General features: G+C 39.9%; 1 protein-coding gene across 2 annotated transcripts in view; it reads left to right on the top strand.

Moving 5' to 3' along the window:
- The first annotated feature begins 562 nt into the window (after positions 1–562).
- LOC120552479 (matrix metalloproteinase-16-like) overlaps positions 563–27,578 on the top strand; it is a 92,066-nt gene continuing 65,050 nt past the window's right edge. Inside the window, exons 1-4 of one of the 2 annotated variants that reach the window (XM_039790576.1) lie at positions 563–688; positions 22,910–23,058; positions 24,026–24,040; positions 24,444–24,566. In XM_039790576.1, the coding sequence (XP_039646510.1) occupies positions 563–688; positions 22,910–23,058; positions 24,026–24,040; positions 24,444–24,566 (413 nt within the window). The remainder of the gene's footprint in view (positions 689–22,909; positions 23,059–24,025; positions 24,041–24,443; positions 24,567–27,578) is intronic. The other variant, XM_039790577.1, reaches the window with a different exon arrangement.

Genomic DNA, 27,578 nt, shown 5'->3' with positions numbered 1-27,578 from the left:
AGTTAACTTATTGTTTATTTGCATGAACAAGTGAGCTATGGCGTACTGACAGAATAAAGAAACTCTGCTTGTGAAAAACATTTCAAATTTAACTGTGGACTGTTTTTCTAGGAGAATTTGGCAGATAAGAAGTGGGATTGGGGGGGCGCTCGTGCCAGTACGCGCATGCGCATTCGGTGGGAAACACGATTGAAAACGGGCAGCTATGCCGCGCGGTGCAGAAAACGGGCTGGACACGTCCGCTTGGAACAACGGCCGGCGTACCGGAGGACTGACCCGGGGACTGCAGGACCGGGAGGCTGCTGACAGGCGTTAACAGCGAGACTTTCCCCGGGGATAACCTCCTGAAACAGCGGCGAAAGCAGCGGCGCTTGCGGTCGACGAATCCGTTCCTTCTTCCCTTTCCCTCTCCTCTCCTCTGTGTTCGGCACCGCAACAGAGACACCAAGACATCAGCAATGTTGCTGCTAAACGTGTAGGATTTATCCCCGTTGTCCGTTTCTTTGTATCGACTGTAAATAAAACTGAACCGAGACAGTAAGCGACAACAGCGGGGTTCACTATGGTTTATTTGGCGGTCCGCAATAGGAGATGTTTTAATAGCTGCTGTATGGGGACGCTATGCTTGCAGTTGTTGCTGTGGATTTTATGTGCCGTGAACGGAGAGGAGCAGCCGTTCAGTGTAGAGGTAAGAACCGGGACCGTTATACGTTGACATAACAACATTTAAACAAATAAAAATAAAAAACGACAGATGTGCTTTCCCTCCTATTAGTCTGCATGATTTTTGTATTATTTCAAAAGAATAATGCATTTGAGGCACATTGTTGCCCATGTTTAGTCTGTGTTGTTTCAGTAACAACAGGGTCTTTGTGAGGTGCCCAGCTGGCTTGTAGTTCCATCCTGTCCTTTTTGCCACTTTTGAATTTTCTTTGAAGGCATTTGTTGATATTATAGATGGAATATGTAGGCAGCATTTCAACCTTATTTATTTCCCTATCTGGGCTTATTTGTGCTCTCAAAGTGGGCTAACATTTCAGCTGAGAAGTAGCCTATTGTCACTAAGCACAATCAGACGTAGCATAATTTCATTCTAATATAATCCAATAGAAAATGTCCCCAGTAGACCGTATAAGCCACAAGGCAAATTTAAATTTAGTACATATTTAAGTATCTCCCCATATAAACACAACATACCCATGTAATTCAATATTAAGTCAACAACTTTAAAAACCTTCCCAAAGAAGTGAGTGGGGCAAATATTCAGAGTGGCTCCATGGACAAATCTTTGTGTTTTCAGGGTTCTGTGACTTGAACCCTTTTAACAACAGGACATGAGAGCCTCCACTTTAGAGCATTCAGATAGTATCACTTCTAACAAAAGCAGCACATGCTCTGAGGCTTTATTCTGTAGAAAGAAATCTTATGGGTTCACAGGCAACAATGTGGGCAGCAAGAGGAGATTTTAACTGAGAAAGAGGTATTTTGTCAGAGCGCGCTTTATTCTGATCTGATATCCTGACTTAAGGGATTGTTAAAAGCCTTCAGGCTACAAGTGTTATGCCAATAAACTTTAACACTCCATCAGCCTTTAAAAAGAATCAATGTTTATTCTTTTTTCTTTCTTTCTTTCTTTCAAGATTCTGCAGAACTAACAAGCTTTCCTCCCATGGTTAAAGAGAGAAATTAGTTGGTTTTTTTTTTATCAAGGGCACATCTGTCTATTTTACATCCTCTTTTATTTCCAGAGCAAATCGCCTCTGTTTAGCTGAAGTTGAATGCATACGGCTATCATAAAGTGTTACACCGCAAGTCTCTCGCTTTCTTTCACACTTGGCTGCACACACAAAACACAGACACACCACACAGGAACATCCTGGCAAGTCAACTGACAGTCATACAAGTCCTACATCCACATATCCACATGATTTGCAAGCTTGGCATGCCACACTGTTCCCCTTTTGGAGAGGCAGGGAATAGATTCAGTCCAGATGCTGCAGGTTATTCAGTTAAAATGTCCAAGCTCACATGACGGACAGAGGACGAAAGTTAGAGAGATGTAAAAAGGTTTGTTCTTTGTACTTAGATGATGTATCTTATTCTGGGCTGAGTTAGTTGACTATCGTCCCCTAACATTACCAAAAGGACATTTACTTTGGGCCATCACATGTCAAAAACCCAATCTTTTCAGTAAGTTCTTTGTTGCAAGAAACAACAAAGAACGTCAGCAACGAGCGATTAGTGATCACGGATGGTATTATTACCATTGTGTTATTTATAATTTATTTCAAGTTCCTGACTTGGCTTCACGTTCTCTCCTCCCACGTCCTTGCATTTTATTATCCTCCCCCAGCGCTTGCATCTTGCCCTTTCTTCTACAAGCTTTTCTTTGTCCTACATGTGAATGTACTGTAGTCAAGGCACTCAGATTTTTCTATTTTCTATTGGCTACTTGCGCTTTAGAAATGTCAGTCTGTGGAAGCAAAAAATATAAACCGCAAATCCTATTGGCTTTTAAATGTGTGCTTATAGCCCTTTTAAAAACATAGGAAATACAAAACCTTTGGTTTAAGAATACACTTTTAAGTTTTTTTTAAGTCAACAGTCAAAACATTTCTGCATGTATAAGAGTGATAGCATTATAAGAAGTTCTGAATGTATGTTGATGGCAGCCTCTTGTTATGCTTGGCATGTCCTGCCAAGAGAATGCAGTATTAAATAAATGTGGTAACAGTAGTTTCATATCTGACTGTGATCACTGTGTTTTCAGCTTCCTGACATAATAGTTATGTGTTGCAGGAATTCAAAGCATCCAAGTTCGTATAAAGTGGGCTTTTCACTGTAACGTGAGTCATTTATGGCCCTTAATTTAACCATCATCATCTTGGATCTCCCAGAGGTGAGAGAACTGTAAAGCCGGGTGGAGGGCAACATTTTACGCCTGTAAAACACTGTTAAGAAACCATGGAGCAAATGTTAAAGGTTTGAGCATCAAGTCAGGGCTGTGTAATTAATTGAATTTTGATCCCAAAACGATCTCAAAAACAATGTAATCGAGAAAAACTATTATTTTGCGCATTACAGTTTGCAAGTAAACTCCTATTTTGTCTTGTGTTCTGAAGGGAAGTCAACGAGAAAAGTATTAAGGGAAACTTCACAGTTCAAGGTGTTTTCACTGTTGATTTGTTTACTGTAACTTATTCACTCTTGTTTTCATTTCAATAAATGCAACATCTTTCCAAAAGTCAATGAGTAGCCTAATCTTGTTAAATAATCGTGATTTCAATATTGACCAAAATAATAGTGATTATCATTTTATTTTATTTTATTTTATTTATTTTTTTTGCCATAATTGAGCAGCCCATAGCGTCAAGTTGCCAAAAGAATTTTTGCTGGGCAGCTTTCAGATCTAATTCTGTGTAACTGTGGATGTCCAGAAGGACTTCAGTGTAGATGAAGTTGCACTGGGTACTAGAATGCAAAAAAATATATCTTTATTTGACCCTAAGACGTAGTTAAAGCAAGGCAAAGCTATAACCTATTGACTAGCTTTGTGAACAGTGTTGCCATGTCCAGCTTCAGAAGCCCGATCTGGCAGTATAACGCTGCAGTTAGAAGGCATTATACAGCCAGCAGCAGGGTGACTGACTGATGTCCCTCTTTATGTCTGTGGACGGTGTTGAACTGGTTTCATTGGAGCCATTTACTGGACTTTGTCATGACTGTGTGTGTGTGTGTGTGTGTGTGTGTGTGTGTGTGTGTGTGTGTACACTTACACCTAGGACTGGGCAATATATTGATATTATATCGACATCGATACATGACACTACATATCGTCTTAAATTGTTGGATATCGTGATACGACACTAGTGTTGTCTTTTCATGGTTTTACAGGCTGCATTACAGTAAAGTAATTTTCTGTTCTAGCTGTTCTGTTGTTCGCCTTTACCCACTTAGTCATTATATCCACATTATTGATGATTATTTATCTAAAACCTCATTGTTTAAATTTTTTGTGAAAGCACCAAAAGTCAACCCCTACGATTTGGCGGCGACATCGATATTGAGGTATTTGGTAAAAAAATATCGTGATATTTGATTTTCTCCATATCGCCCAGCTGTACTAATACCACAGGTATTATAGAGGGTGATAATGAAGAGAGAGTATTTCATCTAAATAACAGGTGTGGTTGGAGGTGGGAGCTAGGTCACCTAAACCTTCCTTGTAAACGTTGTTGAGACTGCGGTCTTTTGGAAAACTTTTTGGATGGCAGCTTTAGTGCTGACTCCCCGGATTTGACTTCATGGCTGAGTTTACTGTATTGTCAATTTCCTCTGCTCTGGATTACATTTGACAGAAAGTACAGCCTGCCACTGGGTGATAAACCAGTTATTAATGGCCTACTAACTTGTAACACCTCGCTTTGCTTCAGCCTAGCACTACAGATCTGCCAGTCTGTGCTTACTGCGGAAATATTTCCGAAAGCTCATCAGCTTTTGTTTATCCGATTGTCTTCCCTCAAGAAGTCATTTTCTCAGCAAATTAGACAATGTCATTAACAATGGCACAGCCACGAGTTAATTTCATTTATCTCCTTGTGAGTTTTTGATTTTCAGTTTCAATCCATATTGAAACGCTGACGCCAGTCAAGTCCTTTTTAAACGCTTTCTCTGCAAGGCCACATGCAGTACTGGAGGTGGGCTGTGAAAGCGCTGAGCTATTTATATATCTTTTTTTATCATTAGCTTTTACATAACACAGAGTAATTAAAAGCGAGATAATGGATTTTTAATCTCTTTTTCCTGTCTGTGTGTGACACTGTCTCACAGTTGGGATGAAATTTCACTTAATATTGCATAAGAGTTGTCTCCGCTCGGTGCCACAAACACACAGCCGCCCTGAACTGTGTTTAACTATCCTCCCATTTTGTCTAAAGTGGTAGTTCTGAACTCTTTCTAGTGCTTTCAATTCAAGATACAATATATTCAATTTGGTTTAAAGGCCAAGTGCAATGCGGAAACTCTCACCACTGTGCTGCTTTTGCATTGGATTGGCGCTAGTCTAAAGCTTTCAAAGCAGGCGCCATGTGACCGAGATGTTCATCACCTTAAATGTTTTGGTTTCCATCTTTGTCAAAAACATTGTCTGGTTACAAAACCTCCTCATTACCGGTATATCACGTGCAGCTATTTCTGTGCTCAGTAGTCTACCTTCTTTTCATTCTGTTGGGATTTGTGATATTTTGACTCATGGATAGGGTTGGGTACCGTAGAAAATTTGGTTTTAGCACCGGTATCGGAAAAAACCCTAACGATGCCCAACCCTACTCATGGATGATTTTTCTTACCACAGAAGCTTTCTCTAGGAACACAACAACAACAACAACAACAACAACAACAACAACAACAACAACAACAACAACAACAACAACAACAACAACAACAACAACAACAACAACAACAACAACAACAACAACAATAACAACAACAACAAGGAAATGCCAAAGCCTCATGAGAGGCATCAGGTGCAGCGTTTCACTCTGAGTCACATTAAGTGTTTGAATCTTGCCACTATGCCCACCAGAGACAAAGCGAGGTTGCTTAGTCAGAGATAATCTGCTGTATAACAAAGAGAGAGCAAAGTTGCTCCGGTGTACTCCCATCTGTTAACACATCCCGTCTCAGATGGATGAATGAATTAATAAAAGCTGGTTCGGCTCGACTCGGCTGAATGTCAGTTTTAATCATTAACTCCACCAAGGATTTGATCTGTTCCCTCTGTCTGTCAGCAAGGTATCTCAAAAATCTATGATCCGATTTACACGAAATGTAGTGGACAGACCTTAGCGTGTGACATTAGTTACTCGTTGACTTTTAGCCATAATTATGGAACGGATACGAACGGAGACGCATGATTACAAAATATGAAAGATGCCAAAATCTTTGTAACATTAACTATAGGAATAGGAATACATGTTTGGGTTTTACATCAACTTAATAATTTTTTACAGTCTGTTCGTCAAATCATAAAATCTCTATCGACATTATAAACTATTCTAATGAATATCATGATGTTGATTTCGGCCATATCGCCCAGCAGCCCTACTGCAAAATTCTGAGTCACATACTGTACCATTGGCATTATAACTACCGTAGCTGTTTTCAGCACTATGCTAATGCCAAAGCACAGTCCAGTCCAATGCAAACTACTTAGTGCTGTTGTCACCATGTGGGGAATAGTAGAGCTCCATTCCAGTCACAGCTGATGTTACCAGTCGGCATGCTCAGCCTCTGAGTGGCATGTGAATAATGGAAAGCAACTGGTGTGTGTGTGTGTGTGTGTGTGTGTGTGTGTGTGTGTGTGTGTGTGTGTGTGTGTGTGTGTGTGTGTGTGTGTGTGTGTGTCTGTGTGTGTGTGTCTGTGTGTGTGTGTCTGTGTGTGTGTGTCTGTGTGTGTGTGTGTGTATACAAACAGTTGAGGCTTCTCTCACTCTCCCATGGATTTTTGTTGTCATTCACGTGTTCATTTGTAGCCATGTGTCTTCCCAGCCATATTTACATGGGACATTGCCCTCACAGTCATGTTGATGACTAGGCCACAGAAAAGAACTGAGAGATTTATTTTGCTGGACTAAACGTAGGCTTGAATATAACTGAATACAACTCAAACAATATGTGTTTAAACAATATGAAAAATCTTATTTGCTATTTTTAGTGATAAGCGTTTGCTGGCATGATGTTTTTGCCCTGCATTTCCCAGAAATCACTTGGCAGTCAAACCGTGTGCTTTGGTACTTTGGTGTGTTTTTACTTAAAATTTCTCTTAATGAAGTTTGAATGTTCCTTCACTCTCCTGTGCCATGGCGGTTACCAGTATATTAACCACTTGACTTCTTTACACAATTGTCCAAAATAGCCTCAAAAAGGAAAAGCATCACTTTCGATGATGCTACTCGCCGTTTAACCCTTGTGTTGTCTTCCCGTCAACCTTGAAAAAAACACTTTTTTTCCTGATGTTTTTGACGCCTTTTTTCAGTTTGTTTTCGCTTTTTCAAACATTTTAAATTGTTACATTTTTCTTCTACACATTTTCAGTGCTTATTTCTACATCCCATATTTTCTGATATAAAACAAAAATTTAAAACGGGTCAATGTGACCCCGAAAAACTATTACAATTGATAGTCTCAAGACTTTCATTTACATGGAAAAGTATTCAGTTCTTTTATTTTCTTAAGTTTTCAATCTTCTCTATTTTACAAAATAAATGTTAAATTGTTGCTGTGGTTTCTATGCAGCCATATTTTCCTCCTACATACAGTACACTTTGTATGTATGGGCTTAGCTTCCATGTCTGAGTGTATGCAGCGCACACACACACACACACACACACACAGGGTTCTTGACGTCATTTGGCTTTGGTAAGAGAGCAGATTTCGATGCCACTGGGGTGTCTGTGTCAGTCTGTTCACCCAATCCTAGAGAATACACAACACCTGCACTGACCTAAATGATTTATAATCACACACACAGACGGCGACACACACGCCTGATTTTCCTCAGCAGCCACTTGTTATTGTCGTGTGTGTTGTTCCCAATCTTTCTCCCTGTATTGTCTACACAGTCTTTCTCTCTCTCTGAGACATATCTTTGGTCACAGATTACTGAGCTGTTAAATCTTTAATGACTGACAACTGCAACATTAGATGATGCCAATGGGGCATCCCATGTAAGGCTGTCAATTAAGCTGTTGACAGAAACGCTCGGATGTGTGTGTGTGTGTGTGTGTGTGTGTGTGTGTGTGTGTGTGTGTGTGTGTGTGTGTGTGTGTGTGTGTGTGTGTGTGTGTGTGTGTGTGTGTGTGTGTGTGTGTGTGTGTGTGTGTGTGTGTGTGTGTGTGTGTGTGTGTGTTTCTTTAAACTGCATGCTTTTGTGACTCATGGCAACTGTTGCAATCTGTTTCTGTGTGCAGTGATATCATCTTAAACAGCATAGTTAATTATGTGATTACAGTTAATCCCAAAATTAGCATAATATCAATCAGCCGTGTAGAGGTTTGGTCTTTTTAGGATTGACAACTTTCCGCTGAGTGAGTTTATAAGACATCAGCTGGTGTCAGATGTCATAATCCAGACATGCCTTTTTTGTCATTTTCCAACATCTTAAGTCATCAAAACGCTTTTGGAAAAATACAACCCAAAATGATTCACCAGAAAAGGCACTGTTCTGATCAGTATGTATGATCAGACTGTGACATTTTAGGGTGACATTTGTGTGACATTTTGTCCTAATGGGGCCAGGGAGATAGTGAACATGTTGTGCATTATGTATTTTCTGAGTGTGTGCATTTGTGTAAGTGCTCAGGGCTAAATATGAAGCAATGCCCCTGTTCAACCTCTGCAATAATCACACTGCCTTGGTCATGAGGTGCAGATGACAGTTGGGGTATCATTAAATGCAATTTTTTATTTTACAAATGCAAATTTTACAGTATAATTTCAAGTACAGCAGTTAAATAATGTGTGTGTGGGTTTGTGGTTACTGGTGTGGGCAGGGAGGCTGTGGTTGCCTTGACGACCCTGGCGCACTCGCCAGTGGTTCCGTGTGTAAGCGATGAATAATTCAGGGTGGTCAGAGGCGGCAGGCTTTCCCAGGAGGCTGGGATCATGTTCCAACGAGTCACATGTGCCCAGGTCACTCCTAGCTGCTCTGCCCCAGGCTCTGTTACTGGACAGATAGATCCACTTCTTACCATCGCCCACATATTTTGTCATGCAATCAGAGAAATCCATGTTGAGTTGCGTGACACACTCACTGGATGTTGTAATATAATATCTCTTCTTTGCTGAATACTTAGAAATGTAGCAAGAGACATTTCATTTTGACACAAATTAAATTAAGACTTTTGTAGATGTTACATTTGTGACACCCGTGTTAGTTGTGGCATAATTCCTCTTCATTATTTTTTTTTTACCAACTGTATCCCCTGAAAATGGATCTGCTTTATCAGCAAAAAAGTTACAATTCTTCTTAATAATCCCCATAAATATCAGGGCTAGAAGTAGGGCTGGGCGTTATGGAGAAAATCAGATATCACGATATTCTTAACTAAATACCTCAATGTCGATATTGTAGGGTTGACAGTTGGTGCTTAGATTTTAGACAAAATAATCATCATCGACATTAATAATGTGGATATAATGACTAAGTAGTTAAAGGAACAGCTAGAACTGGTATGTTCAGAAAATTACATCACTTGATTGTACTGCAGCCTTTATAACCAGGAAATTACAACACTTATCACATTACAAAATACAAAATCTAAGACGATCCAGAGTTCGACATAAGCAATGGCCTGAACAGTAAAACAGTATGATGTATGACTTTGAATCTTGCTAGCATAGCGTTAGCTTTCTGGCTCGGAGCTGAGCTGAAGGGTTCTCAGGCTGAGTGGACTAGAAATATCTCCCGTTGCTAAGGGTGGCAAGTTGTCCGCTGCGCGCCGGACGGGTCACGCCTTGCTGTCGTCCATTAATACCTGACAATGGACACCTTGTCGGTCATTAACCCTCACATAACATTGTGGCAAATTACTCATATTGCATAATTTAATATATATATATATATATACCAATTTAATTTAACCAAAATGCACAATATTGATTCATCAACATTGAAAGCTTACAAAGAGTTAGTAAAGGCAGCAGTAAAATTAAAGCTGGCCTTTCAACATAAATTGAAACAAGCATTACTGTATAATAACTATAAATTATTAGTGCAAATCCAACTAAATTAACTGAACTCATATTTGTAGATGCAGAATAGTTGTTTAGTTTGTTGTTTGAATGAATCATTACAATCTATATTTGATTTATGACTTGAGTTTTTATTAGATTTTTAATCATGAGAAAATGGCAAAGGAAACCCATATTTATGTATTTTTTTAATAATTTGTTTCTTTAAAAGCTTGATTTATGCAAGGAAAGGTGATGACTTCCAGCTTTACATTCAGACAAATTCACACATTTATACTGTAAACTGCCCAGTATAACCACAGTTAAGTTGATTCCACTGAGCTCTATCACTATTTCCAACCGTATGTTCCCAGTAAGGCAAAATCCATAGAAAATAACTGACAATTAGTCAACAGAAAGAAGATATACTGGCAAGGAAACACTATTAGAGGTAGAGTCAAAACAGAGCACATAAACTCTACATAGCCACCATGACCTCAGAGTAGCCATCTGAAACATAAAAATTGTCCATTAAGAGTAACAGAAACAGAAACATTTTAAATTTTGATTTGGTGTGTGTATATATATATATATATATATATATATATATATATATATATATATATATATATATATATATATATATATATATATATATATATATATTGGTCACTCGTCACATAGCAGGAACAGCTTGGTAAAGTAAAATTGTATGTTTGTTCAAAGACAAACTGTTTCTATACTCTACAATTATATATCAATATAATAGCCAGCCCTAGCTAGAAGGATTCTCAAATGTGATTTCTTCAACTTTCTTAACTTTTTAATAGTTGGTAGACCTGATCTTTTTGGCATGAAGAAAGACTTGAGGCAAGGTTTTCTACTGCAGATTTTCCTAGCAGGGAGCTAATTGTAGTCACTCAGCATCCCTGGGTGTAAATCATTCACTGATTAGATGTGTAGCTGAAAACCAGGAGGGCTCTGGGGCAAGTACTGACAGAAACTCGGCCATAGCAGAGTAACTTATTGACATTTTGCAGCCTACAGGCAGTTTTAAGACAGCGTTTCTTTCCTGCCAGACCACCTGTGTCACTTGATGTTTGTGAAATTGCACCGAGTGGCAAATGGCTCATAATTTGACCGCCATATCTGCTAAATTAATGTGAAACATTATCCTGGAGTCTGGAGTTACCATTCTGTTTTGAGACGTGAATCTTCTAAATTATGAAAGAATGTATACAGAGAAACAATCCAAAATAGCCTGCACTTGGTTGTCTGATTATACCATATATGGTATTTAAAGATGGTTATACTATATTTACAAAACTAATAACTAGTATGTGTCCTTTGTGTTTGACAGATTTAGAGACAAAAGGGGCTGAAACAGCTAAACTATAAGCCAGCATGATAGGGTTACTAATGTTGGTGATGCATACTGCATGTGCATATACAGTACATATATTTCAACTCTTATAAACATGCAGGAACCATTTGTGTACTCAAGGTGAGTAATACTGTTAAATATACGAGGTACAGTTTATTTCCTCTGTCCCATTCTACCCATAAACCTTCTCTGAGTACCTCCGGCCTGTAAACACACTCTATGCTCTGAGCAGTTCTGTGACAAACCTGCTCTGACCACAAGCATAATTCTAAAATGTTATAGAACAGCCTAATTACCTCCAATATTGCAGTGTGTATCATAGGTCTCTGGGAAAACTTAAAATATTGTGTGATTTGCACTAGGACATGCAGGGGTGCCAGTTCCCAAGCTTTTTATGAGACCCAATTTATGGTAGCATTTTCCAAAAAAGGACTTTGGTGACCAAAGAATAGCCTGATACTAACATATTAAAGTGGTGGTCATTTTTTAAACGTTATTAGCCTGATCTCTCCCTTGTCATTACTTATTCATACTGTATATGGTCATTTTTTACGGAAGAGGATTAGGGCCACATGTAAAAAATGTATTTGAGTTCTGAGTTTAAAGCCAGAATTCTGACTCTTTAAAAAAAAACAAAAAAAAAAACTTATAGACTTAAAAAAAACAACTACAGAATTCTGACTTTAAACTCAGAACTCAAATAAATTTTTCACATGTGGCCCTAATACTCTTCCGTCATTTTTAAAGTCACTTTAATGTCAAAAGTATACCCTCATTTGCCAACTGCCATGTCCACAATTCACCATGAACAATAAATGCACATGTGATCTGTGACACAAGTCGCATGCTGTCCCTGTAACCTGAGGGGACCGAGCTCCTATCAGCCGATCGGTAACAAACGTCAACATCAGCAGTCACCGCACACCGTCAGAGCGTTGCCTTGCCGACCAGGCTTCCTGAGTCTCATCCATAATAGAGTGATTCCATCGCCTTACAGGTTGGCCTTTTGATAGCACCCATCGGCTAATTGGCCCGCCTTCTGCTAGTGGAGTAGCGGGCCAAGCCGGCTGGTTGAGAGGCGGTGCGGGGACACGAAGGCTCCAGGTTCACCTCAGCTCAGTGCTTGTGTGAGGCATCTGGATGAGGACAAGGCCTCTGAGTCACTCCACTACTCTTTGGTGTGTGGCGTCTGTGGGTTGGTAGCATAGGGAGTTTACCTGAGATGGTTTTGCTAAGTCTGATTGTGGTTTTAGTCTCTCTGTTGGAGAATATTCTGTACCTGAAAGGTCTTATGCAGCTGGATTAAGAGCCTCAGAGAACCAGCATATTGCATTTTCTTTTTTTTCTCTTTTTTTTTTTAAAGATAAGGTTTGGGGCATTTTAGGCCTTTATTTATATAGGACAGCTGAAGACATGAAAGGGGAGAGAGAGGGGGGAATGACATGCAACAAAGGGCCGCAGGGCAAAGTCGAACCTGTGGCTGCTGCTTTGAGGAGTAAACCTCTATATATGGGTGCCTGCTCTACTACCAGGTGAGCTACCCAGGCGCCCCATATTGCATTTTCTTTAGATGTGGTTGTATGGTTGTCATAGTGTGACAAAGGTGAAAATGAATTGCACTGTGTGAAGAAGTGTGTAGAGACATGAAGTGATGCTGGGCTCTTCTCCCATCAGAAGCATGAGTGAAGTCTACTTCAAAGTCGAGTGAAATAAAGTGTGGAGAACCCAAAAAATAGGCACTGATGCATTTCAGACATTTTAGCCTTCGTCAGTTCATGCTGGTGGACTCCTTGTCTTTCCACTTCAAGAGAGAGTGGCTTGATTTCTGGTTTAACCTCATTATAGTACACCACTCTTTCCCGGAAGTCTCTATTTTTCTATCCGCATAATTATTAGATTACACATGAGACTTATTTTTGTTCACACTTGGCTGGTTTGATTGAGTTGCATCATGATGTTGGGTAAGAGTTGGGGTGAATGCATCACACAAACACGCCAAAATGATTACTGGTTCGTTAAACCTCAAACATTTTTGTCTGATGTCAAGATATCTACATGTATTTCCCCCCTACCACATTGCAGTATACAACATGTCACCTGTATCATTTGTTTCCAGCCACCTCTTTTGTTCTCTAACAGATTAATCTTCTCAGCATTTAACTCTTGGCACAAAAAAAAGTGAAATAAACATATTTCCCAACATGTAGAACTATTCCTTTTAGTGCTCCTTTGGAATAATGTCCTTCTTAGCCCAGCATCCTTAGCTAAGAGGCAGAAAAGATCCTATTGGTTAACAGTTGAGTTCCCAATCAGCCAATGTGTATGGTTTGCAATTTTTGGTTTGGTGAGTCAACTCTAAATGGGCAAGAACGTAGGCAGCACCAGATGGACTATCATTATTACGACAAGTAGTCCAAATTGCAGCTCTATTGAACAGCACCATCTATGCTTACAGGCTCCCTCGTTATCCATTTGCGGAGAGAGGACAGGGAGGAATTCCTGTCTTATTGAATAAAGAGGGCTGTCGAGCTGGAGCCTCCTGCTCTCAGGAATCCTTACATTGGCAGAACACAGGGAACCATAGATCACGAAGAGAAACAGAGAATCAATGAGAAAGAGAAGAGAGCAGCAGAGCGGGAGGATACAGAAAGAAAACCGACCGAGATAAGGACACATAGGAGAGTGAATGGTACAAAAGAGCTTGGTAGTGATTCAGCAAAACACATTTTTAGGATCTTCTGTCTCTAGGATTAAAAGGAAAAAGATGGGTCACTATCCTGGAAGTAGTGAAACACTGGGAGACACGCCTTGGCAGACAGCTGTGTGCTGTATTGTAAGCTGTAGTAAATATCTGCTGCTTTATTCTTTTAGCTATTCCCCCATATTTTCTACCCGTAACGTAAGAATTCAAGCTCCTTCTATTTTTTGCCTCTTCCCTAAAGAAGTCATGGAATACTAATAACGTGCGAGTCGAGACATAATCTATAAACTTCGGCATGATGATGATGAAATCAAAGATCAAAGATTTGATTCAATCTTTGAAAGTGTATTCAGTATTAATATATTTGAGCCTTGAGCCTATGTTTCTCCTTCAATGTTTAGGGTGAAAATTTTGATTGTGGAAGTGCAACTGCAGCGACTTTTGCAAATAGTAGCAAAGCAATAGCTTTTGGGCTTTGAAGTGACCAGAGCAGTGTTGCAGAGATACAGACTATCTGACTGATCTAGAGTGGTTGCTCAAGGATAGGTATACAGCAGCTTTCTGAACAAAAACTACCGTTACAATTTAAAGAAACGCAACTTGGACGTCTGAGAAGATAACCCTGATGATGTCTAATGAAGCTCAGCGTTACTTCTTAAAGGAAGACTTCATATACCTTTTCCATTACTCATAATGATCAGCTGTTTCATGGTACATCACTTGTCAGTAGTAATCAGATCCAGCTGTGTCGTTGTTAGTTAAACCAATCAGGGTCGGCCATTTGTCACGAGCCTATCACAGCATGACATCCTCCTTTAAATCTGCTCTTTCTTCCGCGGTTGGCAGTTGTCGTTTCAGGAAATAGAGTGCGTCCCGCCTCCTCACCTTTTGCCACCGGTGGTCACGCCCTCGGACTTGGGTTTCATCTGCGCTTGGCTGTCGTTGGTTCCTCTGCTCATTCACCACCACCAGTGTCTGGACTCCATCGGGGATATGTTTGGGTTTCCTTAACCCTTTAGGACATTTGGTTTCGATGGAGTCCAATCTCCAGAGACTTGTACATTTACATGTTTTTTGGTAAAATAAATATGTTCATAATTGCAAGGAAGTCTATCCTGATTGAAGTGATGTCATTTGGGGTATCTCAGCTTGGCCTCGGAGACTAGGGGAGCGCGGGCCACAAAGTAACACTTTTGGGTTTTGGCTAAATATTTCTCAAACCATTTGAGTTTTACTGCTCATATTTTTATACAAGCAACATACATATCTCTGTTACAAATGTGCACTGAAAGTTTGTTTATAGGACCTACCGTTCTTGAACAATTCCACCGAGAGTGGCAATAGGTGAAATGTTACAACCTGCCCCATATGCGGGGTTAGATAGAGGGTTAGTTGTAACACTTGTTAAAAAGTTGGATTTAACACAAATAATTCAATAGCATTGTGCTATACACCTAATAAAACTGTATAAAACACTTCTTTACTAAACTCTGCATAATATAATAGTTTAATTTATGGATCTATTGAAAAATAATGAAAAATAAAAATAAAATGTAAACAATAATAAAAAAAATTCTCATTCTATGGACAAAAGAAATGCAATACATAGTTGTTCACGCTGTACTTCAGTACTTTCAAAATATTGGTTTTGAAACATTAATGCAAATAAAAGACTTTGTGAGTTAAAAATGGCTCCATTTGTAGTGTAATTATAGGTGCAGCTTAGTTGTAACACCGCGTTACAACTAGCCCCGCTGTGATGTGTTGACTGGCAAGCACTTGCCAAGCGATGGTCACATCTTTTAAAATGGTACGATGTTTTAGCCAAGAGGACGGTGATCAAGGCAATATAAGATTAGATACACTAACTTTCACACACTCTTTAGAAATCGAAAAATACTTCTGACCAAAAAAAATTGTTACATGACGCCAAAACACAATTTCTTCTCTCTCTCAGAGACAGCGGAAGTAAAAAGAATTCCAAATTGGCTGGAACACGTCTAATGGCAATGTCATTACATGCCCTGAAGCACATCCAGTTCTACCCTGTGCAACCACCTAAAAAACCTGTGTTACATTTAACCCTGCGTTACTTTGTGCCTCGCGCTCCCCTACAAACTTCTAACAGAAAGCTGAAATACGTGAACACACACACACACACACACACACACACCGTGCAAGAGAGGTATAACGGAAAATATGCTATTTGTTGTGATATGGGAAATGTAGGCTACAGCGTTTTTGAAGCTTGACCCATATTAGGGACTAAAAGTCAGGTAAAAAAAAATGGAGTCCCCAACTTTCTAAAAGTGCAAAACTAAAAAGTCGGAATAAGCATATAACCATGTACAATCAAGAAGCCCCAGTATGTATGTATGTATGTATGCCATTTATCTATAATTCTATATCCATGTCTGCTCTTTTCTGCTATATTGATACATTGTGCTGTCTTGCTGTTTCGCTGTCTTGCTATTGTAAAAAGAACCAGTGTGACAGCTTCACCCTCCGTGTCCTGCCTATGTCTCCACCTTATTCTCTGAACCCCCACCCTGCATGCAGACACACACACCATCCAATATCCTGTCAATGTCTGAGTGACAGACATATCTAACAGCTCTCTTTCTCCGTTGCCTCTTTTCTAATACATCTCTGTATCTGATAATGGCTGCATTGTCTGAAAGCCCAAACACATTGCACCGCCTCACCTAATACATACTGCCAAAACCTCCTGAAAACAAACACACCGTCTTGTTTTCTTTGCAGATTCTCATTTCCATAATAACACTTTTTCTTATGTTCTGAGCAGGATTTCGTAACATCTAAATAGTTGTATCTGTATAGATGGCATTTGTGTCTTTACAGCAGTGTTGAAGAAAGTAAATTAATTTTAAATGAACGGACATGACAACCGAATGAACAGTTTCTTAAAGCCTCTGAACACCCATCAGTTATTCTGGCTGACTAGAGCTCTGCTCAGGTTGAAGGTGGGCCGGAGCTTTGATGGGAACTTATTAGGTCACAAATTCTTGCTACCAATAAGGATAACAAAGGTGTCTTTTGTTCCGCCCTAACAGGTGCAACAACACTAACAGTGGACTCAGGAAGATGTCAATCACTCAGTTTAACCACACCCACACAGTCCTGGAAAAGGTCCAATCAGCCACATTAACTGTAAACACTAGGGGTGGTACGGTTCACAAAACCCACGGTTCGGTTCGTATCACGGTTTTAGGGTCACGGTTTTCGGTTCAGTACGGTTTCTTATTTTTTCTTTAACACTCCAGAATATACTTCAGCATATAGCTAAAATTAGCATATTGAATGCATGTTGCACAAAACGTGCACACAGTGGCAGTTCTATATTGTTTTATTTCCATATAGGTAACGTGAAATCCAAAATGTTCCCACACACCAGACTATAAACGACGCTGGCGCATCCTCTAGCTCTGGGCAGCCTCTCTCCCACTTGACATTTCTGCAGGTGACGTGACCTGCAGAGGCACCCCACTCCACTTGAGGAGCGGTCGGCTCGGTGACTCTCAAAATCTGATGAAAATCTTTTAAACTGACCTTTGTCGATCTGAAATGAAGAAAGATTCAGCAACTGCATGGCCTATTTCTCGCTTAAAATGTTTTCAGAAACACGTTTCGGTGAACTATTTTAGTACAATATGAGATCGTATTCTGAACGAGCCGCCATGACAGTCTGTTTTGAAATTTGGGACCAGAGCCAGACCCATGTGACGCAATCGTCCAATCAGCTGCCATGGGTTGCGTTTGTCACGCCCATCCCGCTCATCATTTCCAGTAAGTGTTTTAACATAGGTGTCGAAAGTGGGCACTACGGCAGTAAGAGATTAGTGCACATTAACAGTGTACTGACGAACCGTGCGGTACACACATGCTCCGAACCGAGACTAGCGAACCGAGCGGTTCGGGTGTTTTTTCATGAACCGTACCACCCCTAGTAAACACCTGTGTGGGTGTTCAGGGCCTTGAACATTTTTGCAACATCCTGGAAAATCCTGCATTTCTTTCTTAATCTTAAACAGTTACATCTACATACTTGTTTATGTATTTATTGATTGTCTATTTTATATTAAAGTTTAATATGTTTATTCATGCACCAACAACCAAGGCAAATTTCTTTCAATAAATCCCTTTCAGATTCTGATTCTGGGTTTTCGCCCACACACAGAGAAGTGGTCCCAACTCTTTCCAAACCCATCTGATGTACTGAAGCTCGTGTTGATTACATTGCTTCTCTACCGGCCCAATCTACCAGTTGTGCAGTATTTTAAGACTGCAGTGGGGAAACAACCGCATAGCGTTTTGAATTTTTCGTTTGGCTAAACATGCAGTGCCCCCCCTTCTCTTTTACCCAAAACCCAGCAGGGAATTTACAGTGGGCAGTGGTTACAGGACCGAGCCAAACTGTCTAATGTCAGAGAGGACATGAAGGAGGGACAGGAATGATTACAGGACGAGAAAAGGGAAAGTAGACATTAGGAGGAAAAAGGAACTGCAGCAGAGAATGACACGACATGCAGAAAAGGAGAGAAGATGCATTGCAGAGAGCGAGAGAGAACAAGTCAAGATCTTAGTGTGTGTGACACCTGCTGCTTTAAGGGATTTGAATGAATTAAGCTTTGGGGCTATACAGATAATTGTTAAGCATGCCTGTAATTGAGTGTGAATATATCATGTAAATGTTGCTTGAGTTGAGGTATAATCAGATTTACAGTAATTAAACTGAGGATCTAGAAGGATAAACATAAGTTCTGAAAGTTTCAACTCTGATTTGGAAGATTTGAAGAATTAAAAGTAAGATTTGAATGTCTGCATTAACCCTCATGTCATCCTCGGGTCAAATTTGACCCGTTTTCAAAGATATTTTAGATCAGAAATATGGGAAGTCTAAATAAGCGCCGAAAATGTTGAAAAAAAAAGTGACAAAACATTGGGAAAAGCATACAATTTTTTTGGAAAAAGCAACAAACGCAACAATAAAAACTTCATAAACACCAGAAGAAAATGTTGGAAAAAGGGACAAAAACGTTGGGAAAAAAACTGACCAAAACATCTGAAAAAGCTATAAAAATGTTGAAAAAAGCAACAAAAACGTTGAGAAAGGACAAAAAAATGTTATCGTCGATGGGAAGACAACACAAGGGTTAACTGCTGTTCATGTGTAATGTTTGCTGGGTTACAAAGATGTCATTTAATTCTGTGTGCACGCCTTTCCCGAGATCCAACTCACCTCTGCTTCAGAGATTAAAACATGCCCTGTTGCATGCTGGGATATGCTACTATTTTAACAAGGGAAAGATCGGAAATTGTGGGACAAAAATAGCTCAAAACAAACCAGACTTGGCAGGGTGTAACAGAGGGTCAATCAATCATTTCTTCTTTCCAAACCTAAAGTTCTATATGAATCTGACCTCATGCACTGTTCTCTGACCAGATTACTGCGCTGTGCCGGATAAAAGCCTGAACATATAAGTTTGTTTTGGTGATTTCTGGTATTGTCTTGTGATTTCTTCCCCAAACAAATCTCTTTTCATGGTTGAGCTCTCCATCAGTTTCTTCGGGCTTTAGTGTATGTGTCACTGTTCATGTGAGACTACAGCTTGTGTGTGTGTGTGTACATGTGACGGATCTAAAGTTTCAGTACCTGAGCAGCCAAATGGAAATCTCTCTTCCCCCCCCCCACCAGAGGTGTATTCACAGTGCAAGGACCTGACACATGGAAACAAAAATGTTATTACCCACTCACCGAGTATGAGATTGAAAAACAGGCAGTGGGAAATCTATGAAATAGACAAGAGCACCCAGCAGAGAAAGAGGAACACTTAACGACAATGAATAACTGAAAAGGTAGAAGAAAGAATGACCTATAAGGAGGAACCCTGGGCGTGCAGGAAGATGCAAAGACATGTGAACCATGAGACATGCATAACATTTTGACATCTGCCACACTGACGAGAGTTGGCCATGATAAGTGATTGCTGCAGTGACTTCCTACAGTCCTCGGGGGACGGGAAGTAGGGAGGCAGAGCATCGGGGATTTGTCAGTGTGCCAATCACAGCACAGATAAACTACAAAGATGAAGTCTGTCTCAGATGCTGTAGGATCCTCTCTCCTTATCCCTTTTAATTGAAGCATGACAGACTTATGTATTATAGTGCACCTTGGGTTCTTTCTGTTATACTGTATCTGTAATAGTATAAGATTAAATATGGTGTAGTATCAAGATATCAGTATCTGTTCATAATTAACGCATAATTAAAATTGGTATTAAATAAATGTATTCATTCATAATTATTTTCCACTTGAGAGGTCTCTACTTTGCGTCGTATGCTTGCCTTAAATTACAAATGTTCGGCTGTGTGTGCAGGTCACTGAAAGACTAGGTTACAGTTGCACTTAATTGGACTTAATTCATTGAAAGTTGAACACTGTGTCTGTTTCTCCAAAATTAGTACAATGTATGTGGTCCTTTCCAGAACCCTTTGAATGAGATTACAGTTACACAGTTCTTTCGGGGATATTATAGCAAACCATGGGACCTATAACATGAGGTGTCTTACATATCGTCTTTTCCAGATCTTTAAAGAAGTGTTAGAGTTAAGTCAGTGAATTTACTGAGACTATTTAAGTTTTATAGCGCAATTAAATTAAATTAACCTGGCCATGTAATAGTCCAGCGCATAACCCCCCACAAAACCACAACTTGTCGTTTTTTTTTTTTTTTTTTTTATAAGATATTTTTATTGAAAAACATGGCACAATGAAAAATACATAACAGTGAGGAAGAGATGTCACAAAAATAAAGCCATATTTAGCTGTTTATCCTGTTTTTGCTTTTTTACCATACAGTATGTAAACAAACGAGTACACAAAGCAATCAAAATCCAAAGTTGAAAACATTCAGGCATTCACAAATTCACTCAAGCAGAAATTAAATAAATAAAGTACAACCAAGAAATAATAATAATAAAAAAAAAACAATAAGGGGGGGGGGGGTGTTCCATCAATCAGGGGGTAAAGAAGGAAGAGATTTAAAGAAAGTTAAAAAGGGCTGCCATTTACAGTAAAACGTGTTGGAGTCACCTCTCAGAGAATATTTAATCTTTTCTAATTTCAGAAAAAACATAACATCCCTTAGCCATTGAGCGCTGGAAGGGGCTTTTGTAGATTTCCAATGGAGAAGGAGATGCCGTCTCGCCAGTAAGGATGTGAAAGCAAGGATGTCTAATTGTTTCAATGTAAATTTATTGTAATCCTCTGGGCATCCGAATATGGCAATATGGGGAGAGATGGTCACAGTCGTCGCAAGTATTTTGGAGATGATATCAAAGTACCTCTGCCAGAAGGAAAAACAACTTGTCTTTTCTAATAGTTTGTTTTATTGTCCGGAAAAAAACAAACAAGATATAACTTTAGGTTTAGAAGGTCTGTGAGGCAGAATTTTGTTTTTTATCTTGATGAGCAGAGCCAGGTTCTCTATTCCCATGTTAGCTGAGTCTCTAAGCTCAATTGAACTTTTAGGCAACCACAACCAAAAATCAGATCATCAGATTGACATCTTTTACATTTGTAACAGGCGGCTTTTTTTTTTGTGTCCCAGTTTGTATGCACTTTATCAATATCTACAAACATCCAGTCCAATGAGCTTCGTAAGAGCTCGTTGTTGCTGCATGGAGCTTGAGCCGAGGCTCGCTCGCTGTCACAGAAGCTGGAGACTCCCATTTGTTCCATTGTTGAATAATGGTTTGCCTTTTATTGCATTCTCCTCGCCCGCTCTCACACCACGCTTCCCTCCCTGTCCCTACGAATTTCATTCTCAGTGTGTACGCTATCCTGAGCAGCAGGCCTCCGGGATGACTGAAGCAGCTCCACAACGTGTACGAGAATAGTGCTCAGGTTTCACAGCACAGGGTTGCTGAGTGAAGAATAAAAAGCTTTGAGGCAAATACGCAGCCCGACAGTTCATTGCGTCTTTGAGATTTCTTGGCCAGTGTTTTTGTGTCGTTTCTCTACACTTCAAACAATACCATTTTTTATATATATATATATAAAATATATATTTTTTTTTATTGGTTGTATTTTCTTTTTATTGCTTGGTTGGCTTTGTGTTGCTGAATGCAGCAGTTGGCAAATCTGTTTACCATTTTTATGAAGAAGGCTGAGAGAATACAGAGAGGCTGGGACTATCCAAATCCCTAAAGCCTCTTTTGTGGGAAAGCCCGGCCGATCCCCCATCTTCTCCCTGGTCCAAAGATCTGAGTTGGGATTCCCTCTGGCGGGATTTTACAGCAACACTGAAAGCTCTATTACACCAAAGCCTTTTTCCTGACAAGTCAAATGACATGATAACCGATTACATTCGGCTCTATAAACTCGTAAAGAGATTTCACCCTATCTTCTCATTCCCTTTTTCCCCTACCAAAACGTCTTGGGGGAACTGCCTTTAGATTGGTTATTTGCTGATCTTTTTCTTACTTTTGTATCTCTAGCGGTCATGTTACGTTGTATCTTATAGACCATTAAAATGGTTTTAATAGACTTGACTCACTAACTCATTACCCTCTCACCTGGAAACCCTTTACTGTATGTAAAGTAGAGCTGGGCGATATGGAGAAAATCAAATATCAAGATATGTTTGACCAAATACCTCAATATACCGATATTTCGGCGATATTGTAGGTGCTTTGACAAAATATTTACACAATGATATTTTTGATAAAGAATCATCAGTAATGTGGATATAATGACTAAGTGTGTAAAGGCAAATAATAGAACAGTTACAACAGTCTGGTAAATTCAGAAAATGACATCACTGTACTGTAATCCAGCCTATTAAGACCAGGAAAACACTTGTGTGTCATATTACAATATCCAAAATTGAAGTTGATATGCAGCCTCACATATCGATATGGATACATTGCCCAGCCCTAATGTAAAGTAATAATGTCTCACCTTCTCTCTCTCTCTCTCTCTCTCTCTCTCTCTCTCTCTCTCTCTCTCTCTCTCTCTCTCTCTCTCTCTCTCTCTCTCTCTCTCTCTCTCTGCATGTTTTTGTCCACAGGCATGGCTCCAGAGGTATGGCTACCTTCCTCCTGCAGACCCCAGAATGTCGGTGCTGCGTTCTGCTCGAGTCATGCAGTCCGCTATCGCTGCCATGCAGCGCCGCTACGGCCTCAATGTTACAGGGTCTCTGGACAGCAGCACTATAGGGTGAGTCCCACTTTTAATACCTTTGTAAAGATGCCACAATATGGGACTTTTGAGTTCTGAGCTTGATTCACGATGGGTTTCTTCAAGACAGCCAGGAATCATGTAGAAATCTAACAAGGACCGGTAAAAGAGTGTTAAGACTCACAAAATAGGGTAGATGTCTTCAAAATGGGGGGGGGAAATGGCTCATTCATCCCCTGTTTTGCATTCTGAAGGCAACCAGAGTTGTTTTGACAGACACCAAATTATCCTAACATGGATTAAGTGGGGCATTTTCATTATGATCAAAGGGGCCTTTTACAGAGAGTACCCCTCTGTTGTCAGATCAAAGGCTGCAAAATGCCAAAGTATTAATACTCAGTGGAAGAGAGGGAAGAACAGGGACAGTCCTCGTACGATCCATCAAACCTGAACGCAGACAAGCAGCAGACAAGGAGAACGTTTAGTATTTAGAGGAAGAACTCACTTTTTTGGAACTACAACAACACGAAGAGTCTTTCTGATGTTGCCTGTTGTGCACACATGGATGTAGTGGAGGGTAAACCCACCTGAGGCTTACATACTGTAAAATGTATTCTCAAAATAAACTTTGCATTAAGAATCAATGTGATATTAGAAATAAAACACATTAGATAATATACAGTATATGTAGTTACAGTTATATGTTTGTTTTAAAACCGGAGCTGGAGATTATAGTTTTAACCCTGGGGCCTTAACCAGACATCCTTTTACCTGCAAATCACTAAAACCAGTGTTCACTGACATTTGTCCCCACCAACACTGAAATGCCAGCCGTGCTACAAATAGCAATGAGCTCAAATTGGCCACTGAACTGTAACGTGGCAATGTGGTGGCGAGTGGCGTGAATGCAGACTAACAGCTGTTCAACCACTGGGCTGAAACGAAGTGAAATGTGATAAGCTAACTGTGTTTCTCTCTCCTCCTCTGCTTCTCCTTGTTGATGTAGCGATAACACGATAAGGTGAGGCGTCTTTGTGTGTCACTCCTGAGTGAATATGTGTTCTTGTACAGTTTGGAAATAACGAGAAATTGCATGTGTTCTGTGTTCAGATTTTGAATTAAATGAAGTGCATTCATGCATTATCATGTATGTGTTTTTGTATGAATCTCATCCGTCGCCTGCCAGCACTTTGTCCTTTTAGAATTGCTTCTATATGCAGATGCACAGGAGGCTTGATTTGAATCATGGCACACTCCTCAGTAAAGTCTGCCACTGTTCATAATTGTAAAGAGCTTTGTTGGATGAGAATTGGTTTCTAGTCATCATGTCGTCACTGTACATCACTTTATGAAAACTATTCACCCATAGCATAACGATCAATGTATCTTCAGTGTTGATTGGTGTCCTCTCATTTTTCCTGTAGGTGGATGAGGAAGCCCAGATGTGGCGTTCCTGACCAGATAGGAGGTGCATCCAGATTCAGTGTCAGGAAACGGCGGTATGCCCTTACAGGACAGAAGTGGCAACATAAACATATCACATACAGGTGGGTGGTTTTAAACACGTAAAGATTATGCTGGTCAAGTTTGTTAGCTTAGTATAGAGGCGGTCTCAGTACAGCATTTTATAATAATCCAATTTCCCTCCAATCACCAAATCCACCCCGACATGCACAGAAAATCCCAGTGCCACACACACGCATGCCACACACACACACACACACACACACACCACTGACTACCCATCAACGGGACTTTTGTCGCGTTGTGATACATCCGGTCAACAAGATTAACCCAGTCTTTGCCTACAACCCCAAAGAAATAACTAACATCGTCTCACACACACACAAACACAGGCATTTGCACACAAACAGGGTTTCAGGACTTAACCTGTGTCATTGACCTTTTCATTAAGATACACAGTCATTTCGAGAGAGACAGAAAAAGAAACTGGCTGCTATCATTGTGTCCATGCAGTTCTGGCTCGTTTTTATCCTCTGCATCTGCCTTTAAAAAAAACTGTATAGATCCCTGTCTGTAGACCTTTGTGCTTCAACATTTCCCCATTCCCTCTCGTGGAGCAAAGGAGAAACTACTGAAAACTACTGAAAACTATATTTGGACTTAAATCATGGACAGAAAGCTACACAACCAAAGATTAAACTAAAGTTCCAACATTGCTTTAAGCCAAACTACAACCATCACACACAGCACAGACCATGTTCTTCAAAGCTCAGACAGTAGAAGAACCAACTTTATCCTCTGAACATGTAGCACAAATGGGAAAAGAGTGTACATGCAAGAGCCATACATGCACCAGAGATCTCATCCCCAATTTCATAATTCACAAGCACATTTTCTGGCATTTAGCTACATGAGTAATAATAATGTATAGGACGTGTTATATAACATTCCCCTGTTGATTTGGTGAGGTCACTAGCCCAGATTCTGTTATATTTCTACATACTATACCGTCGCTTGCCCCCAGGTCCATGTTTCATGGGATAATCCTTAAGAAGTGGGCTTGTTTTTTATTTTTGCTCTGCCCTGAGGATAAATGTATAAGCAGTATTACATGCTGAATATAATCTAGCGTCCTACAGCTGAAGTAAGAAGGACTGAATATCACCGAACTATCCAGATTTGTGTGTGTGTGTGTGTGTGTGTGTGTGTGTGTGTGTGTGTGTGTGTGTGTGTGTTGTGTGTGTGTGTGTGTGTGTGTGTGTGTGTTAGTTACATAGATGTGTGCCTGGCCCCCAGTCAGTAGTCAGATGTGCCTGCAGCTGCTCCTTAAATTGGTGCACTGGAGTTGGTTAGAGAATGTAGCACATTTTATATTGTCTGAAAACTGGTAACCCTTAACGGTTCTATGTGTCGCATTTCCATATTAATCTTTACCATCACGAGATATTAGTATCAAAATTAGGGATGTCCCGATCCGCTTTTTTGACCCCCGATCCGATTTTTTAAAATATTAAATATCTGCTAATACCGTGTCCCAATCCGATACTTGTATTTGCTCAGATAATAGAGCTGCACAAGTTTTTTTTTTCTTTGTCTTAGGCTTAATGCATTTAACTTAGTGCAGCGAGTGAGTCTTTTCTCTCAACACCAAAACAATTCTCTTTAGGATCCCAGCAAACCCCCTACCAAAAGATAAACAGTTTTAAGTTCCCCCTGGACAATGAAAACTAAACTTGGTGACGCCTCTTGCGCTTAATAGTCAATCTTTGTTTTTCTTCTTGTGTTTACTGTTGTCTGCTCTAGGGAATAACAGCCTGTAAGCGTGGTTTCCAGGGGTCCGTTCCAGGAAGGAGGTTTAACAAACTCTGCGTCTAACCCTGATCTCTGAGTTGATTTACCCTGAGATGGGAAACTGAGTTTTCGGTTCCAGAACAGCTGATTTGAGTTGGTTCAATCAACTCGTAGTAGGTTCACTCAGGGTTACGCGTGTGCGCAACCACTATAAAAAGGCAGCATGAATGGAGCCATGATTCTACAATTTACCATGGTAACAACCATAAACAAACCGGTCGGCGGAAATACTCAAGCGCACAAACAGCGAGTTTGAACATGCATTTCATTAAAAAAGCAAGACAGCGGCTGCTGCTGCAAAAGAGAGAGAATTGGTGTGGGAGAAAATTGCTGTTAACTTATAATATTACTGGTGAAAACTGGAATTGTATTACACCTATAATTTCATTTAGGTGCAATCCTGCGGGCGAAAAAGTAAACTATACTAATCCCATTCTGAGGCTGCAGCACCATGATCATTAACAGAACTATAATGTATAATCATTTATTTCTTTTTAATGGCTCTCACTGGTTTGTGTCCAGGGAACACTACAAAAACGTTTAAAAAATGTTTCAGAGCAAGTCACACTTTTCTGACGGCTCTACAGTGGCTTTACTATTACAGTATGATCCGCTACACTGTTATAAAGAAAACTGCTGTTTGCAAAAAACGTAATGCGACACAAAGAATCTGCTGTGATGTTAAAGCCTGTCCACGATGGTGGATGTTAGTGATATGAGGACAGATAAGGTGCCCTTGAGCAAGGCCCTTAACCCCAACCGATCCACTGGAGCTGCTTAGTGGCCAGCAGATCAGACTGTGGTTGTACTGGGCAGCTTCCAGGTATGAATGTGGAACTGTGTGAATGTGATCAGGGCGTTCCTGCAAAAGAGAGGCTACCTCTCAGTGAACCTCCCCTGAATAAATAAAGGTAAAAAGAATTAATAAAAATAAGGTATTTACATATCTAATGGACTGTGATTAAAAAATACCTCTCAAATTGGTTATGTGGAAATAAAAATGCATCTATAGTCGGGACTCAATATCATCTCCCGACGTAAACCCTCTGTGAATTAATACAGCTTTTTCATCAACGGGATCGTTGACAAAAGGACATGTTTGAGGAAAAAAACGTTTTATAATCTGCCTAACATAAACCAATACGTTTTTTTTATTCATGCAGATAACAAACTGCATTAAAATGCACCTGATACAGACTGAATGAATGAATGAGGAAATGAGTTTCTCTACTCAAGGTTTTTTT

This window comes from Perca fluviatilis, chromosome 22 (genome assembly GCF_010015445.1).
Source record: "Perca fluviatilis chromosome 22, GENO_Pfluv_1.0, whole genome shotgun sequence".
NCBI classification, from domain to species: domain Eukaryota; kingdom Metazoa; phylum Chordata; class Actinopteri; order Perciformes; family Percidae; genus Perca; species Perca fluviatilis.
Note: the sequence above shows the minus strand (reverse complement) of the source record. Positions and strands in the feature narration are given on the sequence as shown.